This window comes from Sciurus vulgaris, assembly GCF_902686455.1.
Source record: "Sciurus vulgaris genome assembly, chromosome: 18".
Classification (NCBI taxonomy): domain Eukaryota; kingdom Metazoa; phylum Chordata; class Mammalia; order Rodentia; family Sciuridae; genus Sciurus; species Sciurus vulgaris.
Window position 1 is genome coordinate 25,616,330 of NC_136479.1, and position 20,186 is coordinate 25,636,515.

General features: G+C 47.4%; 1 protein-coding gene across 5 annotated transcripts in view; it reads right to left on the bottom strand.

The window, feature by feature from the left end:
* The window catches only part of CHLSN (cholesin), a 155,433-nt gene that overhangs the window by 94,022 nt on the left and 41,225 nt on the right, over nt 1-20,186 (bottom strand). The window contains exon 1 of one of the 5 annotated variants that reach the window (XM_079120672.1): nt 14,161-14,254. The exons of the other annotated variants lie outside the window; for them this stretch is intronic. Within the exon in view, the coding sequence (XP_078976798.1) occupies nt 14,161-14,193 (33 nt within the window). The 5' untranslated portion in view covers nt 14,194-14,254. Of the gene's footprint in view, nt 1-14,160; nt 14,255-20,186 lie in introns of those variants that run through there. 5 annotated transcript variants of the gene reach the window in all.

The following is a 20,186-nucleotide window of genomic DNA, read 5'->3' on the forward strand; positions in this document are numbered from 1 at the left end:
GGGGACAGTGGTACTCACCGGAGCATGGGCAGGACTTCAAGGCCCACAACAGGCCTGGGTAGATAGGCGCAGCAGCATTAGACCAAACCTAACTGTCAGCACCGAGGCCAGGGCCTCAGCTTCGACCTTCATTTACCAGCCTTTAAAAATACTAACGCGCAAAAAGGAAAGCTCATTCACTGGAGAAGCCAATGGCCTCCAAGGGCTCGTGTATACTCTGATACTGCCTCTCCCCAATGGCATTCAGATGGTGCTGGGGCAAAGGGAAGCACAGTCCTTCTCCCAGTTGGTACAAGTGTGCTCCAGCAGGGACAGAGAAGCTGCCCTGCCAAATGCAATGTTCCGGGAGCAGTCAGTCAAGCCAGACCCTGCCCATGCTCCTAACAGCAGGAGATGCAAGCTCTGTGCCTGGGAAAACGTCTTCAAAGCGACAACTGTTTTCCCAGCTGCGAACACTCCACCCTGGGAAATCTTTCCATGCCATTACAAGAATAATTTTGAAATGATTGTGCAAATATGCAGCCTAATCCTTCCATTCTGGTATTTTAGACCCAAGTTCGAGAATGTCCTTGAGCACACTGTCTGATCGACCAGCGGCTAATACGCCTCCTGTCATGAAGTGAGCTTTCCCTGAACAAATATGGTATTGGCACACCTTGCAGAGACCAGCAAACTCAGGCATCCTCTGAGCAGTTAGAAAGCAGAAACAATGTCAGCAAAAGACAGGGCCAAGACAGGAAGCCCACTTGTGTGCGGTTTCCATTTTATTAATACAATCTTATCAAAGAAAAGTGTTAAATGGTCATAATAAAGAAAAAGACATCACGGCACTTTCCCAGGGCAAAATTACTTGGGAACACACACAAATCACAACTGAGCTCTTGACATCTTAGGACCAAATATTGCTGAAGTTAAAATATCAAATTTATACCATGATCTACAATTTCAAGACATAGCATGCCCCATCAAGACCCAAAAAGAGCAAAGGCAGGCCACGGAAATGGATACTGGTCAGCAGAGCCCAGCAAGGTCCATTCTGCCAGCCATGACAGGCTTCCCAGCACCCAAGCTGAGGACGCCAGCCCCAGCTGCCAAGGTGGCCACAGGAACAGGAGAAGCTACAGGACCAGTACATCTTAGGATAGAGTGTCAGCCAATGTGGTCTGAGGCACCTTGGCCATTCAAACTACGGTTCAGTCTCAGATATAGAAGTGTAAAACTACAAGAGTCTGTTCACCAGTCACTGCGCGTCACATGGCAAAGCCCTGTGCAGAACCTGAAGGCCAGACATGCTGTAAAAATGCTGTGGGAAAAATACTAAAAAGTACCAAACATTTTTTTCTCTAAGCTTCTTCATGTTTTATTTCTACAATGAGTAATTTTTTAAGTGGGGGATGCTTTGTTTTAAAAATTATATGAAATATGAGGTTAAGCCGGTCACAAAGGCTTGTACCTGTTCTGTACTACTCCAGAGGCTAAGATGGGAGCATTGTTTGAGTCAAGTTCAAGGTCAGCCTGGGCAACACACAGAGACCTTGCCTCAAGAAAAGAATATTAAAAACAAACACCTATAAAATGAATCCACTTTGAGTTCAACTGTGACAGAAAGATACACCTACAGAAAAGGAAAAGAGGGAAAGAGGGCAGAACTGGGGATATCCTGTCCTCTGTAACCCTTTTTTTTAAAAAAAAGTTACTTTGATGCTGTTTATTCAGTAAACAGGAGGGACAAAGCATTTCCAGGCATGTGTACTTTATTTGAAACAGTTGCTTCACCATCCCTAGATGTGACTGGCGCTGCCACCTCCAGTCAGAGAGGCCAAGACCTTCATTCTGGCACATTGCGTCAGAGGTACGCCTGCTCCAGGGGGCCATCCAGACCATGGGCCAGAATAAGACTCCCAAAGTGAGTCTGCCCAGAAATATTCTGGAGTGCTCACTGTGCCCCAGGCACCACGCAGGGTGGGGACAGAGTGATGGGCAATGAGAATGACGTGGCAAGAAGTGAAGGAGAACAGGTGTGAAGGGAAGCAGGTGGGGCATGCCCAGAGCTATGGATGCAGCAGAGCAACAGTGACACTTCCAGCTCCGAGTACGTGGTCTGCGGCACAAGTGAGAAAGGGCACTCGTCACTGCAAGCAACACCGGAAGTAGGCTAGGGGAGCAGGTACTGTCTCGTAAAGATGAGGGAGCTGTGGTCAGGTTCAGGATGAGGCAGAAAAGACAGAGCTTACGAGGTGTGAGTACAGCAAGAACAGGAAACAGAGTGGACTCCTCTTCCGGGAGGGAAGAGATTACACCCCAGTTCCATGGTCAACTGATAGAGAATCTGAATCATCCTGCTTCTCCAGCAGGGAAGGGTGACTGTCCCAAGGGAGCACGTAATAAAGAGAAATCCAGGGCTGGGGATATAGCTCAGTTGGTAGAGTGCTTGTCTTGCAAGCACAAGGCCCAGCGCCGCAAAAAAATAAAGAAAGAAAGAAATCCAACCATCACCTGTGCCCAGGAGAGAAGATGGAGGAAAAGCAGATGCCTGCCACCTCAGAGGGCAAATCCTAGCTGGAACTCAGAGAGAAGCACACCTCGCTGCCCACTCTAGGGCAGCCCCCCCCACCTGGGCATGTGAGTTCTGCCTGGAGTTGGAAGGTTCTGGGCAGTTCTGGGGAGGGAGCTCCAACCACTCTCCATCCCTAGGCTTTGAAGAGAGGGAAGAGCTGGGGAAGGAGCCAAGGAAAAAGCAGAGGCCCATGTCCCTTGAGAATAAGGTACATCCACCCAGAAAAGAGGCAGTTTATCTAGGCCTGCAACTTCATTTCTTTTTCTTTTTAAATCCCTTAATTTTATTTACTTATTTTTATGTGGTGCTGAGGATCGAACCCAGTGCCTCACACATGCTAGGCAAACGCTCTACCACTGAGCCACATCGCCAGCCCCGCAACTTCATTTCTTACACCCACCACCGTGGTAGCAACTCAGCAGTCTCCTAGGAAAAAGAGGAGCCCAGCAGTGGTCTCCCACGGGCACATGGCATTTTGTGGGTCATGAAACACAATCCCATCCAGAGAAAGCAAAGAAAATGACAGCTCACCATGAGCCGAATGCACAGGCGCTGGGGACTATGCAGAGCTATTTACATGTCTGCTCTACTTCTCTCAGCAAGGCCTAAGGAAGGTGGGTGCTGCGCCCAGCTCAGCTGTTCTCCCTGACACTCCACTCCCCCAAAACCAGAAGGCACCTGGAAAACTCAGAATTGAGGGAACCGTCGGAGTCCCTGGAAGGGCCCTTGACCTCTAACCAATCTGATGAAAACTAGGTGCTCTCCCACAAGGGGCACTGACTGGTATGACATTCAGTGGGCAGTTTCTTCCCTGGCCCCCAGCAGTGGTGAAAAGGGAAGACCTTTCTGCTACCAAAGCCTGTGTGTCATTGCAGCAGGTCCTGGGGGCTGATGTGAGCAGTCACCTGGCAGGGGCTCCCTGCCACTTTGCTGCTGGGTAAAGAACCCAGATGCCAGGTATAAGGAACATGCTCAATTCCTGGCCCTCTGGTGTCATTTTATTTCCATAATGGGCTCTACATAATTCTCATGGGAATAAAAGCAGAGATTTTGTTTTTTGACTTTTTTCCTTGGTTCAGTTTTCCACTTAAAAAAAGACCTGGGTGAACACAGCAGTAGTTCAAAACTTCCAGACACCAGGAAGGTCTGGGAACAGCTCTCACTGTCAAGATGGTCTTTCTCCCAACACACGTTTCCACTGGGGGTCAGATAAGCACCACCTCACCTTTCAAGACTAGTGGAAATGTCACGGGGAAGCTAACGTGCTCCTGCACCTGGGCATCCCTGCGGAAGTAGGCCTCCTTCTCCGCCCTGCCACCCCTTCCACTTGGAAGCCAGCATCCTGCTCCAGAGCATGGTGGCCCAGGTGGGTCCACAAGACACATCACTGTGGAGCCTTGAACATCTTCCAGCTGGTCAGACTCTCCTTCCTGGCAGCTTCTAGGAGTTTTACTCTTTCTTTTTGATGTTCTGCTGCTTTATTCTACATGTCTATGTGTGAATTTGTTTCATTTATTCTGTTTGGAACTGGATTATTTCTTTGACCACAGTCTTTCATCAATTTCTCACATCTCAACAAAAGCAAATTTTTCTTGAGATATGGTCCTTCTTGCATTCTCTCCTACTGAATGTTAGATCTTTTAATCTAGTTTTCATCTCTCCTACCTTCTCTTTCACAATTTCCATCTCTTCCTCACATCTGCCTTCCAAGTTTTGATGCTTTCTTTAGCCACATCTAGCCTGCTATATCCTATTTGGTTTCTAATTCCATGACTGCATGTTACTTTCAGTATTTCAGTTTGATTCCTTTTCACTTTGCCGAAGCATTGTTCATGTTGAGAGCTTTCTTTAGTCCTCCAAGTATTTTAAACATATTTAACGTCTCTTGGGAGGCTGGGGTTGTGGCTTGGTGGTAGTGTGCTTACCTAGCACACGTGAGGCCCTGGGTTTAATCCTCAGCACCACATAAAATAAAGATATTGTGTTCGCCTACAACTAAAATACATACGTATATATGATAAAAAAATTTAAAAAAGTAAAGTTTCCCAGATGCTTTGACTTGCAGCCCTTGTGAACTCTGTCATCCACTTTACCTATTGGCTTTCATGATCCTTCTCTTCCTGCCATGGATTATGCTTTGCTTCAGTGGAAAATTCTTGAAGTGAGACTCTCCAAGTGATCCTGATTCCAGCAGGCTTGGCCATCCATGAGCCTAAATGTCCCTGGAATGCAGTCCACACATATGGCATATATGGCCTTGCCTGGTTTCCACAAAGGACGTGCCTCAGCTCCTCCCTTATAGATTACAATAGAACACATTTGAACCCCAGTTCAGCACCCATCCTACAACCACCTCACCTATACTGAGCATGGCTTCCAGGTAATAAGAACTGAGAGGTGTGAATGATTCCCATAGTCACACGCTGCGAGCACCAGAGCCTAAAGCGGAGTCAAGAGCCACTGGCTTCTTAACCAGGCTCTAAATCAGAATCGGCTTCCTGATCCCATTAAAACCTCACCTTTGGATTGAGTTTGACTTTTGGTCTCGCTGCTGCTACCAGGCAGCAGTGTCCCTGTTTGCCTTCCCGTGAGGGCACTCCCAAGTACTTGAGGATGCTGCAGCATCGGGGCACAGCGAGTGCAAAGGAAAACACCAAACGGCAGGGCAAGTGCCGATGCCCCTCCTGGCTCCTCTGCACACAGTGAAATGAACCAGCCACCGGGGTCCGGGGAGACCTGCAAAATCCTAGGAATCAAAAATGGCTCAGGCACTGGCCAAACACTCCACCTGTGAAGAACTTCCACTGAAAAGCAGCACTGGGTGGTACTTCCCACTCCGGAGTTTCCTCTGAAGACAATACAATTCAAAAACCCACAGCACCATGAAGAGTGAGCCAGAGTTGTCCACACCCAGGGAGGGCCGACAGCCTGGCCCGGGGCGAGCCCTGCCTGGCATGCAAGGAGGAACTTCCAACTACAAGGATGGAACAAGACTCTTGAAAAAAAAAAAGACTCTTTATTCAGGGTGTGGTTCATAAAGGACAGATGGGCTTAAAGCAGCAGGAAGGGTACCTCTCCAGCTGTGCCTTACTGGGCTCAATATCCAAAGCTAATACCCAGAGGGTACCCTGCACAGAGAAGGTGTGGTTTTCCAAGGCAGCCAAGAATTCCTGGTCTCAAGTGACTCCCAAAAGGGAAAGAGGGACACCAGGCGTAGGATGGGCCTGCAGTGGCCTACTACTCCTGGGAGGGGTAGTCTCTGCACAGTGACCAGAGAGCAGGGGCAGGGCACTGATGGCAGGGCAAAAGTCATGAATACGAGTAATTCAACTGGACAATGTGGGCAATGCACACAAAAAAGGCAAGAACACTTAGCATAAAAGTATGTTTTCAAACAAATATGGAAGGAACTTTAACAACAGAACTTTGAAAAAAAATCTATAGGCAATTCACAAAAGAAAAACAAATGACCAACATGTATGCAGAAAATGTCCACTCATGGATGTAATCAAAGAAACAAATGAAAACAATCACTCTCACACTATCACATTGGAAAACGAGAAAAGCTTGTATCTATCTATGTTGGCCTGGGGTAGATGGGGGTAATAAGCACTCTCATATGTCCACTGAAAGAGTACTGAGAAGGACATGCTCCAGAACATTCACCACAGCGCTACCCTGGGGTGGAACTAGTCTTTCTGGTTTCTCCTGCACACTTTAATTTTCTAATTATTTTAACATTGATCATGTATAGGAAAAACAACAAACATTACCTTTTAAATTACATTTCTGATGGCCACAAGGAAGCAAAGCTCACAAGCATCTCCCTAGCTGACCGCAGCAGCAGTTAAAGAACAGATTATCATGTGGTGCAGCTGGACTCTGGGGGGTGAGGGAAGTGGATCCTGTTTTCTTGGCCCAGAATGAGAACTGTCAGATTTCCATGGCAGCGAGGAAAGCTAGCCATCCTCCAGTCTTCCACAGGCACTTCAGACCTGACCAACAGACTCAGAAAACACATCTCCGAGACTGAGGTGCACCTGTGTGTGCAGAAGTTGAAGAACACAGGAGGGCTGGCCTGCTAATGACCACAGGGCCACCTCCACCTTCTCACTCTGACTGGTGCCTCATGCGTGGGATGGTCACCCCTGAAAGCCTCTAGAGAGAAGCAGGATGTCACCACAGGCAGGGTGGACAGGCCACCATGAACACAAGTAGGCTTCCTAACGTGAAGCCAGGAAATCTTCCCTACTAGGCCATGCAGCAATTTCTAGAATTGATAAAGACAATAGCAATATACCAAACCCTAGAAAAGCAAGAGTTCTCATTCTGTCTCTGCTGACTCCCTGGACTACAGTCAGCTGTCCTCTTACAAAGTGAGCACCATGGCGGGAATGGCTAAAAGCAAAACATGGCAACGCACATGCCAAGGGGCAGAGAAACCCCTCTCTCTGCTCAGAGGGGGGGATGCAAAACACAACAGAGATTGGCAGTTTCTTAAAAAGTTAAACATGCATGTACCATACAATCCAGCAATTATACCCTGGGCACTTGCTCCAGAGAAATGAAAATATGATTATCAATATTTATAGCAGCTTTATTCCCAAAAGCAAAAATCTAGACCAACCCTAAATGCCCTGCCCTCAGTAGGTAGTAAAGGGCTTTCAAGGGGTCTAGTTCTGTATCCTGACTATGGTGGTTATGGAAATTCACACCTGTGATACAAGTGCATGGACACACACACACACACACACACACACTCACACACGAGAGCATGGAACACTGGCATCTGAGTGAGCTCTGGGGGCTGCACTGTTGTGTCCTGGCTTTGACACGAGGGTGATGACACAGGCATTAATTCTCACTGGAGGAAACTGAAACATAGGAGGGACCTCCCTATGTGTTGTTTTGCAACTTACCAAGAATCTACAAGTATTTCGAAATGTGCTTCTTTAAGGGAAGATAAAGGTGAACACAATGGCACCTTGGCACGGTCCTGCCTCGTGGTAGAGCACCACGCCCCTGAGGGCACAAGAGAGATGGAACGAGAGCTGGAAGGAGCCCAGAGACTGCCTCCTTCACTCCACTGCCACAGGAACCCTTTCTGGCATCCCTAGAGACAGCGCCTATCCAAATACAGGGAAGCCCGTTACCCCCGAGCCAGGCAGGGGTGTTCGAGTACGGCCTCATCCCAAGCCCTGTCACTTCTGCTCCCAGGTACCAGTCCTGACTCATCCCTGAGTTGGGACAGACCTCCAAGGTAGCTGCTGGATGCATGGCACAGCCACGGCCATCCTCTTGTCTGCTCTTCTCTTGGTGGCTCAGAGGTGGGGTCTGAGCTTCTAGGGCACCTCCAGCAAACGAGCACGAGCTCTCATCCTCCAGCACCACCAGCCTTCAGACTGCAATGTGGTTCCTCTGGGACCCGGGCAGGGTTCCTTTGTTCCCCAGGTAAGTGTCTGCTTAACCCAGTGAGCTGCCACCACAGTCAGCAGCCTCCCCAAGAGACAGAAAAGGGGAGGCCAGCAGGGTGGGGACACTCAGACCCTGACCCTGGCCCATCTCCTGGTAGAGAATGGAGGGGCATCCAATCTCAGGTGTGGGGGGACACTGGCACCACACTCTTGGTGCTCATCCTCCCCTCAGTGTAGATAGTGATTCCGTTGAAAGCAGAGTCTCTGCTGCCCATAGATGCCATGTTCTAGACCACTTGGCCCTCCCTGGGGTGGTGCCCATGGCAACCTTCCCGCTACAGCCACGACACACAGCCCTCATTATTTCCCATAATAAGACCAGAGTTCTGCCAACCTTCCCAGGGAGCAGAGCCAGATTGTCAAAGACACCAGCCCACATTAGGGCCTGGCGGCCCTTTCCTCACAGTGCAGCCTCTGGCTTTGCAGAGGCTCAGAACTCGAGGCAGAAGATCTGCTGCCTGGACAGCCAGAACTCTCAGGGACAGCCACCACATGCAGGCAGGAAGTGAATCCAGACTGAGGGTGCAGGTTGGGTAAGTCTGGACCCTAGAAGTCCTCATTTCTGGCTTTAGTGGGAATGAGGCTAGACATGGGAATGGCAAGTCCCATCTGCCAACCTACTGTGGTAGACAGACTCCCAAATGGACATAGCCACACCCATTCATTTGCACAGTTAGGCTGCTTTTGTGCACAATGGCAGAGCTAAGGGCCCACAGAGTCTAAAATATCTCCTAGATGGCCCTGTACAGAAAATAATAAATCCTGATTTAGATCGTCTCTCAGACGTGAGGGGAGGACAAGTAACTAAAAGCACTGACTGAAACAGAAAAGCCAATCACTTCACAAAGCATCAGAACTCACAAAGCAAGGACTGCCAGGCTGGACTCAGAAATATGGGCAAGGGTACCAAAGCCCAGGATTCCCATGTGGAATGTCTGACAGGAGAGCTGCCCAACCCAGCAGGGCCCACTATGTCTCTGCAGCCCCCAGCAACTCCAGCAAGTGTGCCAGTACTACACCCCGATGTTAGGTCCTCCCTGCACGGAACACCTAGAGTGTCTCTGTTTTCATGTACACACATGGGTACACAAAAACACACCTAAAAAGACTTAAAAGCTGAGGCTTTAGTGGAAACAGTTTAAAGTCTTCTTCAAAAATGCTCATCCTTTGAGGCACAGATCCAAAAAGATATGTCTGACTTTACCATAAATGTCTACTGGGTTTTTAGGAAGAATGCTTGGGGGGTGGAGGGGCTGTTTATTTTAATCATGTTTGGATGTTGATTTACACCAACTGCTTTCCAGTCACACACTGAGAAGGGAAGTGCCCTGGATGCAGTCACCCTGAGCCTTATAGGAACGCCTGCCCTAAGACCCATTCAGGGGTTAGCTCAGCTTCACGTGGCAATCCAAGCTGTCTGCTATTGAATGCACTCAAGAGGAAACTGGGGGGAAACCACTAATGACCTTCCAGGTCAAAACAAACCTGTGGCCAGGTTTTCTCATATTTCGTGAAACTATCCCACGGTGACTGGCAGGGCTGCAGTCCCAGAGAATGAGTGACATGGAAAGTAGCACAACTCTGCTTGGCATCAGCAGAATCTCAGAGTGGCAGTTTTGCTAAAAGTTTTGCTACATGAGCCAGTGTCAATTACTATAAACAGTCATCCTGAAGCTCCCTAACCCAACCCAACACGATAACAACTTTGCTGTATTCACCATCCTTCAAAACAAAAGAACTCTTTTAGCAAGTAATTGGAATCCACTGGGGGAAAAAAAGCAATTAAGAGTCGCATAACTGATTACATATAAAAACATAAGTTAAGGCAACATCAAACAGTTATGCCATTTTTAGCAACGTAAAGTCCAATTTTTAATACACATTTGCTGAACAAGCTAAATACCCTAACTTGATCCGAGTAAATTATTGCTAAGTGTTATCATTGCAGAAGAGTCAGGCCATGGGGCCAATGTGGGGAATGTGAGAAAACAGGAAGAAGAGAAATTAAAAGAGTGGTCAGGCCATAAAGATGGTTTCAGAAAGACTCTGCCCCAGAGGGGAAATACAGCATGCACTGCACTGGAACTAGCAGGAAGGCCAGGACTCATAGGCCAAACCCCCAGAGTACTCTGCTGTGGGTAACGGCAGCAAAGAAGCTCCTTACAGAGCCTTTGATCTGATGTACAAAGCTGACAAAGAAACGGGTGCTGTGTTCCGACAGATATTGTCAATGTCACCTTGCTCACGTCCATCCACTCTTCAAGAGCTCGAGGCAACACAAATGCTTCTTCTAGCTGGGGAGATAGCTCAGCTGGTAGAATGCTTGCCTTGCAAGCATAAGGCCCTGAGTTCAATCCCCAGTACCAAAAAAAAAAAAAAAAAAAAAAAAAAGGCTTCTTCTAGAATGAACTGAAACCAAAACAAAAAACCCCAGCCTACGATCTGGCTTTTCCAGCAGCAACATTACAACCCCAGGTTGAGGACACCCAGAAGCAGCCAGGGAGCTGGCTCCACTCGGCAACACCAGCCACTTGGAGATGGTTTTGTAGATGCAACACCGAAGAACAGGTAACAAAAGAAAAACAACACAAACAGCACTTCATTAAAATTAAAAACTTCTGTGCTTCAAGCAGTATCAACAAGAAAGTGAAAAGACAACCCACAGAACAGGAGAACAGGTCTCATATCTGCTAAAAGAATTCTATCTAGAACTTATTTATCTATTTAGGTACTGGGGCAATAGCCCAGTGGCCCTTTACCACTAAGCCACATCCCCGGTCCTTTGTTCTTTGTATTCTGAGACAGGATCTCACTAAGTTGCTGAGGCTGGCCTCAAACCTGTGATCTTCCTGCCTCAGCCTACCAAGTTGCTGGAATGACAGGTTGTTTGCTATCCTGCCGGCTGTGTCAAGAATAATAAAGAACTCTCACAACTCAGTAACAGAGACAGATAACAATGTAAAAATGGACAAAGAATTTGAACAGACATTTCTCCAAAGAAAATATGCATTTCTTCAAATGACCAAAGGGCCCATGAAAAAATGCCCAGCACATTAGCCACTGGAGAAATGTGAATCAAACTGCACATCCTCTAGGAAGGCTAGGACCAAGGCGGGCGACAGCACTGCCACTGAGGGCTAGAGGAAACACAACCCAGCACGGTGCTGGCGGGAGTGTAAAATCAGGCAGCTGCCTGGAAAACAGTCTGGCAGTTTCTCAAAAAGTTAAATGTAGAACTTCCATATGATCCAGCAGATTTTACTCTGAGGAATGCAGCCAGAGGAATCAAAGCAGAAATCTAAGGGAAAACTGATATACAAATGTGCTGGGGAACACTATTTATAATCACCAAGACTTATCAGACAGAAGGTGGATACTCGACGAATGATCCTTACAACAAGGGGCGGGCCAGCGCCCAGGCAGTGGCTCACACACTTGACGGCCACAGCCTCCCTGCTAAATCAGACCCCATTTAGATTCTAGGGATTTAGTCCATTTCAACAGCCCCTATTGCATAGAACCATCAATAATCTCCATTCTAATTTTTAGAAATATAAACCAAATCTCAGTTGGGTGCAGTGGTGCACACCTGGTAGCCCAGCAGCTCAGTAGGCTGATGCAGGAGGATCGACAGTTCAAAGTCAGCCTCAGCAACTCAGTGACACCCTGTCCCTAATAAAATTAATATTAAAAATGGCTGTGGTCGAGTGCCCCTGAGTTTAATCCCCAGTACCTGTCCCCACAAAAAAAGAAATATAAACCAAATTCCATTTTAAAAAATGGAATTACCACAAGAAGGATACATGACTACTTCCTTTAGGAAACATCTATTTAAGTGAACAGTATGGATAAATGAATGGATAAAATTCACAACATATATGTAAGCAAAAAAAGAAAAAGGTTCACAACAAAGAGAAGCTTTAAAAAAGATCTTATGAATGAACAATAAAAAGACAAAGAACCCAGTGAACAAAAGGGCAAAGGATCTGAAGAGAGATTTCTCCAGAAAAATATACACAAATGGCCAAGAAGCACATGAAAAGATACTCAGTATCATTAATTATCAAGAAAATGAAAATCAAAACATAAGGAGATATCGCTCACCACCCACCAGTGTGGCTAATCACCAAAAGATGCACAAAAGCCCAAATATGTGCCCACTGAGGCCTGGAAGATAAAATGTGGCGTACCCATAGAGCGGAGCAGGTGTGCAACGTTAGGTGTGAGCCGAACCAAGCAGGGCACTGTGTCTTCACTGACTTGGAACCGTCTCAGGGTGTGCCCAGCCAAACAGTGTGCTGACCAAGTAGAGTCACAGAAAAAAATTAACAAGCTGGACTTGTCCAAAATTTAAAATGTCTGCTCTTCAAAAGCCACTGTTGAGAAAATGAAAATCTGTGCTACAGACGGGGAGAAAATATATTTACAAAACAAAAAAAAACCTTGTATCCAGAATATACAACAAACTCCCAAAACTCAATAATAAGAAAACAGACCAACAAAAATGGCCAAGAGAACTAGACACTTCATCAAAGATAATTTATGAAGGGTCCAAAAAAGTCTAAGATGGGTTATTGTTGGCCAGGTGCTAAGGAAGCAGAAGCACAGGGTTCAGTTTAAGTTGGTGACTCCTGAAAGTAAAGGACCTGCCTCTCTAATCTTGAGGTGAGTGGCAGAGGAGTTTTCTGGACTAGTCCATCCTTTGAGGCATCAAAGTGGCAAGCAGACCTGACCACAACCTCTTGCTAATTACCAAGATCCTCATATAAATTACATTAACATGCTAAAAGATATGCCAGGCAGGGAGACCTAACACAATTTCAGACACATTTTTGGGAACAGGCACAATAAGAGAGTCAACCCATCATACGAAGATGTCAATATCTAGCCTCCCAAAATGTATCTGCTATTCATCCTTTGCCCTCCTTGCCACTATGCCTATGGGGCATCCACCTTGCTCTGTCAATCAGTGTAATGGATAACTTTTACTAACCTCCTTTGCTAGCTATGTTTGATTTTTATCCTAATGATACAAACACAATGAGAACCCGTACACTTTAAGTGCAGTTTACTATGTCAATTATACCTCATGAAGTTGGTTTTAAAAACCACATACAGGCCAGGTGCTGTGGCACACACCTGGTATCCCAGCTGTTCAGGAAACTGAAGCAGAAAGATCACAAGTTCAAGGTAAGTCTAGGCAACTCAGTAGACCCATTCTCAAAATAAAAAAATAAAAAGGACTAGGGCTGTAACTCAGTGGCACATGTGAGGCACTGGGTTCGATTCTCAGCACCACATAAAATAAATAAATAAAATAAAGGTACTGTATCCATCTACAACTAAAAATACATTTAAAAAAAGAATAAATCTAAAACACACACACATGCACACATGTTCCCCCCTCTCTCCCCATGACTATCTCTAGGAGTGGCTAAAATTTAAAATACTGACAATAATAAGTGCTTACAAACATGCAGAGCCACCGGCACTGCACACACTGCTGGAGGGAATGCAGCACACAGGCTCTGGAAACCAGCTTAGTGCACCATCCTTAAGGACTGGCAGCAAAAGAATGCCATGCTCCTGAGAGGCCTGGTGGTGCCCAGGGCACACCAAGTCAAATGAACAAGGAGGGCAGGGTGGGCCTGCATGCCTAGATAAGGCAGGACTCTGCCTTCTCTCAAGAACTCTGAGAGCTGATTCAAGCTGCCGGTACCCGCTCTGCACAGTGAGCGCTTGTAGCATGGACACTAGAGCAGCTGCTTGTTGGCACACAGGCCATACGAGGAACTGAGCAAACTAAGCAAGCTGCTGATGTCATTGCCTCTGCCAACGAACCAATAAATCCTGTGGAGAGGATGTCCTCCCACAGCACTGCAAGGAATGGAGGTGCTCTTTTCCTGGAGTAAAGTCATGAGAGAGAGAGGTGCTACTGGCTCAGCCTGTCACCACTGAACTCTTCTTGGAGTCACTCATCTCTTGTAAGCTTTCCCCAGTGAATCATAGCTCTTGCATTTTGGCTTCAGGCACTTTCTTGTCCTCTCAGCAATCTATCCCCCCTGCCCTGGCCCAAGTAGGCTGTGGACCCTGACAAGCAATTTCTCAGGAAATCACACATACACTCACCACACGGTACGGCAAATGCAGTCCTGGATTCATGGGGAGACTTAAAGAGATGGCCACAGCGTGTTCACAGCACCCCACGCTGGAAATTACTCAGTCCCCAAAACTGGTCGACAGGTAAACAAATCTGTGGTAACTCCATGCAGTGGAGTGTACTCAGTCAGAAAAATGAAGACATAGGCGGCAATGTCATTAGGTGACTAAGCAGGGAGATCCAGACCTCCTCCCAACCTAATGCCTCCAGAAACCACTAAGGGGTCTCTGGGTCTTGGTTCCCCAGGTGAGATGATTAATCCATCTCTAAGTTCCTTTAGCCTACAAGTCTACCATCTTGTAATTCCAACCCAGGATTCAGGAGTCACGAAGTAGTGGGGGCAGGTTGGAATTCCACTAAGGAAAGCAGCTCAGGCTCCAGGAAGCTGTCCTGTAAAGACTAACCACTCGCCCCAAGGCTGCAATGACAAACGCAGGGAACAGTAACAATCCTTGAGGGCCACGTGCCCTTGGTGTGAAGGATTTGGGCTCCGAGCAAATTCTCAAGGTCATAAAGTTCACTCCTCATCTTGATGGGTTTTTTTCTTTTTTGTTTTGGCAGTGCTGGGGTTTGAACCCAGGGCCTTGTTTGCAAGGCAAACATTTCTACCAACTGAGCTATATCCCCAGCCCTTGGTGGTGTTATAAAAACTTGCAGGCATACTGCCTATGTAGTTCAATCCAACTTATTTTCAAGATTACAAAGATGGGAATAGCCACAGCACAGTCCCCAACTGGGCAGTTCTTCCCTTCTGAACACAACCGGCCTCAGCCCAGAGTCTACAGGGCAAGTTCTTGAGCCCCTGGAAACACATAGGACCTGACACCAGCTGGCTTACCAACTGCACACACATCCTGAAAGAAAACATAACTGACCCTTTCCTGGAGAAACTCCATGGTGCACTTCTGCCTGCTGTTCCCAAGGTGGACAGATGGACCCCACATCTAAGCTGCTCTCCCATTCAGGTCACCAGTATTTAGTGTGAAGGCAGATGCCAGGAAGCACTGGGGACATTCAGAGATAGTCGTGGAGTTTCACCAGTTAGCACTCTAAACCACCATGACTGAGGACAACAAGAGGCAGGAAGCCCAGCAGCGGTGAGTCTCCTCTGTCACCAGCTGGCAGGTGACTATGCAGGTGGCCCACTCTGCTGTGTCTTCAGAACCAGCATAGCTCCCACACCTGGGCTCTGGGCACCTCAGGGTTGCTGAGAACCCCACACTGCAGGACCTCTGCACAGGGACACAATTGGGCGTGGTGGCACATCCTGTAATCCCAGTTACACAGACTGCTGAGGCAGGGGGATCTGAACAGCACAGTAAGACCCTATCTCCAAAGAAGAGTACTTGGCAAACACAGGGCCTGAGAGTACAGCTGCCTGAGCTAAGCCCGCCTGCCCCCAGCTCGCCCCGCCTGTCTCGGCAGACAGAGGTATATTTACAGCAGCAGAGTGCCAACGCCCTCTGAACCCGGCAGACACTTGGTTGGCTCTGGTATGACAGTCTTGTTTACACTGTCTCCCTTTCATGTGTCTCAGGGTCCAGGACGAAACAGAATGCCCAGCTTCTCCTCTGGAAGGATCAGAAAGGAAGGGAGGGACGTGGATGGGGGAAGGAAGGATGGGTGAAAGACCGTAGAAGAAAAGGGAGGAAAGGAAGGAATGGGGAAACGGGGAGGGAGGAAGAGGAGGGAGACAAGGAGGGAAGCGGACCTGCGCAATCACAGCCACACCCTCCTTCCATTTCAACCAGTTCAAGTGCATGTGAGCAGGCCAGCCTGGCCCAGCCCGGTGCCCTCTTCTGAAGACCTAAGTTATCTAAAACTAGATCTGGAAAGGTTAAAGTAATTGAAGCAGAACTCCTGGGGTCAGGCTCACTAGAAGGGCTTTAGAAGGTAGACAGCGGACACAGAGACTCCACTGCCCCAGGACGTCCTCCAGGAAGAGCAGAGCCCTGTAAACTCCAACCCCAGCCCCATGACTCTGTTGCCAAGCAGAACTGAGGAAGAGGGAAGCCGCAGGTACAAGGTTCCACACCCAGTCAATCGGAATCCAGCCACCAAGACAAGGGGTAAGGCGTTTGGGAGCATCTCTGCCCCTGTCCAGGGACCACAAACCACCTGCTTCCCCAGTGTTGCAGGCCTGCCAGGGCCTCTGGCACAGTGAGCTGAGCAAGCTAAGCCTGGGGCTGAGGGGCCTGACTCCAAACCAAGGACCAGCAGAGCCGCAGCCCCAGGCGGCCCGAGGCTGCTCCTCGAGCTGAGCCCACAGGCCTGATTCGGAACTCAAGCTCCATGGAAACCACTTCCCAAGGGGCAATGAAGTTTCCAGCACTTGGGGACACTTTAACTGTCCTGGCGCAAGCACAGAGCACTCATACTGTGGGAAGTGGCTGCACAGGGCCCAGGGACCTCCCCAGATGGACATTTCCGGGAGGACAACACAGTAGTCCAAGGAGGACAGAGGCCTCTCCCTTCTCCACTGCAGATCCTAGAGGTTCACTCGGAAGCACTGGGGGACAAGGAGGAGGCCAGCGCAGTACTTTTCCACCAGCTCCCCAGTGACGTGGAATGGCGCTCTCCAGGCCTTACGACCCCCCATTCTTCAACAGATAGGCTCAGCTTTCCATTTTTTCTCTAAAATACATGCCTGATGCCTCCTGTTAACAATTTCCCATGAGAACCAGAAGAGTGAGTAAAGAAATATTTTTATCGACAGAGACCAACGTGGATTCTTAAGGAAAGAGAGGTCCCATTTTGTTGGGATACTGACTTCCAGAAATACAAGAGGGGGATCTTGGGGTGCAAACCTCCAATCCCCCGCACAGAGTCACAAAGACCAAACTGAGAAGCCACCTGCAGCACGAGAACTAGCCCTGGGCTCATGCACTCCCTCCAGGAGTGTGGCTGTCGACCTCTGCTGGTCAGTGATGGCTTCCCACAGGCCAGCGGCCCCCAACAAAGGCCAACGGGACATCCCACAGCTCCTGGTGAGCCTAAAACTAGCTCAAAACCTGTGGCCAGAAAACTGAACACAGCACACAAATTTATCAGTAACACCATGTTATAAACCAAACCAAGATCTAGCATGCAGAGACAGACTAGCAGGAAACACACCCCAAACCCTTTCTTCTTTCTTGTTTTCCAAATTTCTTTTAATCAAATATATTTTAATAATAAAAAACAATGAGGGCTGGGGATGTCGCTCACTGTAGAGCCACTGTCTAGCATGTGCGAGGCCCTGGGTCCATTCCCAGAACCAAAAAGAAATCATGTACTTTAAAAAATCATTTGGACTTGAACAAAAAAGGGTATCGATCACTCCCTGCTAACGCAGGAATTTTAATCTTGGCCCATATTTGCCATAAGCACTAAGCCAAGTTATTGTGGGTCTGCTAGTGGCTAGTGGCCTGCCTTAGGCTTGCTGCAAAAGGAAAGGTAGAAGTTTCCATCGTAGAGATCTTTTACCTCTTTGGTTAGCTGGATGCCCAAGTATTTTATTTTTTTTGAGGCTATTGCAAATGGAGTTGTTTTCCTCATTTCCCTTTCAGCTGTTTCATCGCTTGCATATAAAAATGCTTTAGATTTATGCGTGTTGATTTTATAGCCTGCTATTTTGCTGAATTCATTGATGAGGTCTAGAAGTTTTCTGGAGGTTTTTGGATCCTCTAAATATAGAATCATGTCATCCGCAAATAGTGACAGCTTAAGTTCCTCTTTTCCTATTCGTATCCCTTTAATTTCTTTAGTCTGCCTAATTGCTCTGGCTAGAGTTTCGAGGACAATGTTGAATAGAAGTGGTGAAAGAGGACATCCCTGTCTTGTTCCCGTTTTTAAAGGGAATGGTTTCAGTTTTTCTCCATTAAGAATGATGTTCGCCATGGGCTTAGCATAAATAGCCTTTACAATGTTCAGGTATGTTCCTACTATCCCTATTTTTTCTAGTGTTTTGAGAACCAACCTAGATGCCCTTCAATTGATGAATGGATAAAGAAACTGTGGTATAGATATACAATGGAATATTACTCAGCCATAAAGAATAATAAAATTATTTGCATTTGCAGGCAAATGGATGAAATTGGAGAATATCATGCTAAGTGAGATAAGCCAATCTCAAAAATCCAAAAGACGAATGATCTCACGGATAAGCGGATGATGACATGTAATGGGGGGTGGAAGGGGGGCAAGAATGGAGGAAGGAGGGACTGTATAGAGGGAAAAGAGAGGTGGGAGGGGTGCGGGGGAAGGGGAAAAAATAACGGAATGACTCAAACATCATTACTCTATGTAAATGTATGAATATGCAAATGGTATGCTGTTACTCCATGTACAAACAGAAACAACATGTATCACATTTGTGTACAATAAAAATAAATTAAAAAGAAAAGAAAGGGAGAAGTTTAACAATATGAAAAACCTCCAAAGTGATGGCACAGAGCTCATTTTAAGGAAACTGGAGGAGCCTCAATACAGGACAGTATCATGAGGAAGGACCACGGCTCTGCAAGGAGCAGGCAGGACCACCATGCGGGACTCCAGGAGCTCTAGGGAACCTGCTTCCACCTGGAATCTGGAAACCACAAAGAACTGACCCGAGTGGCCTCAGCAGGAGACAGGAGGCCTGGAGAAACAGGAATTTAACAAATTTCACCACCTGCTATACAAGAGCCCAATCAGAGTAAGACACAGGAAAAGTTCTACCCTGTTCCTTGAGGGACCTGTGCAAATGATGCAGGTGTCTTGCATCCACGCAGCTGCCAGATGTCAGAGCAGACAGCCAAAGATGGCCCAGGACACGCAGAGGTCCTGGGTCTGGACTTCCCCCACTCCTCAGGTGGTGGTGACCTGCTTGGCACACTCGCCTGTCCCATCCATGCTGCCCACAGATTCTGTGCTGCTACCAGACACATTGTACCCATTATTTCACACATCTCTCAAAGGCTCAGAGCTGCCTCACTGGATGTCCTGGCACAACCCTAAGAACATCAAGACTCCAGTGTCAGGGATCCCCCTGGGGCCAGTTGTCCATGCAGGCTTGCTGAAGGCGACAGAATGTCCAGATCAGGTGTCAGTCAAGGAGTCAGGTGGGCTCTGCCTTCCTGCTGCCCTTCTCTCATTTTATAAAAGAAAGGATACCCACCACCCTGAATCACACCTTGGTGCACCACCCCAGGGCATAGGAGCCTCTGGGACACCTCACAAAGACAGTCTGAAATACGGTGCCATGCTGCAAAAGTGAACAAACCCTTGGACTAGTCAGGCAGCGGCCAAGCCTTCCTTCCAAAAAAACTGAAGAGCCTAATCAAGTTGTCACTTAATGGTTGACATTTAAAATATACTTTGTGGACTAGGAGTACAGCTTAGTGGTAGAGTGTGTGCCTAGCATGCACGAGGCCCTCAGTTCAATTCCCAGCACCAAAATATAAATACACACACACACACACATATATATATAAACAAAATATGTCCCTAAAAAATCATTTCATGAGGTGGGGCACAGTGGCACACACCTGTAATCCCAGTAGCTCAGGAGGCTGAGATAGGAGGATAGTGCATTCAAAGCCAGCCTCAGCAACTTAGGGAGGGCCTAAGCAACTTGGTGAGACTCTGTCTCTAAATAAAATATAAAAAAGTGCTGTGGATGTAGCTCAGTGGTGAAGCACCCCTGGGTTCAATCCCTGGTTCCAAAAAAAAAAAAAAAAAAACCAATGGTCTCGGTGGTCTCGGTTCAATGAATTAAGTAACATTGCTAGAACAAAACTTCTATTCCATTTACTGATTTATATCTAGAAATGAGAAACAAGGGGAAAAAAAACAACAACATTACACCCTATCTCACTCAAACACGAAACTCATCAAGGTTCATGAACCAACTGCAACACTCTGAGAAGCCTGGCATGTCACCATGTAACGCATGCTGAACCACGCTATGTTTTACACTGACTGATTTGACAAAATTTGCGATATGTTATGCTGTTTTGATCAATGCAAACTACTA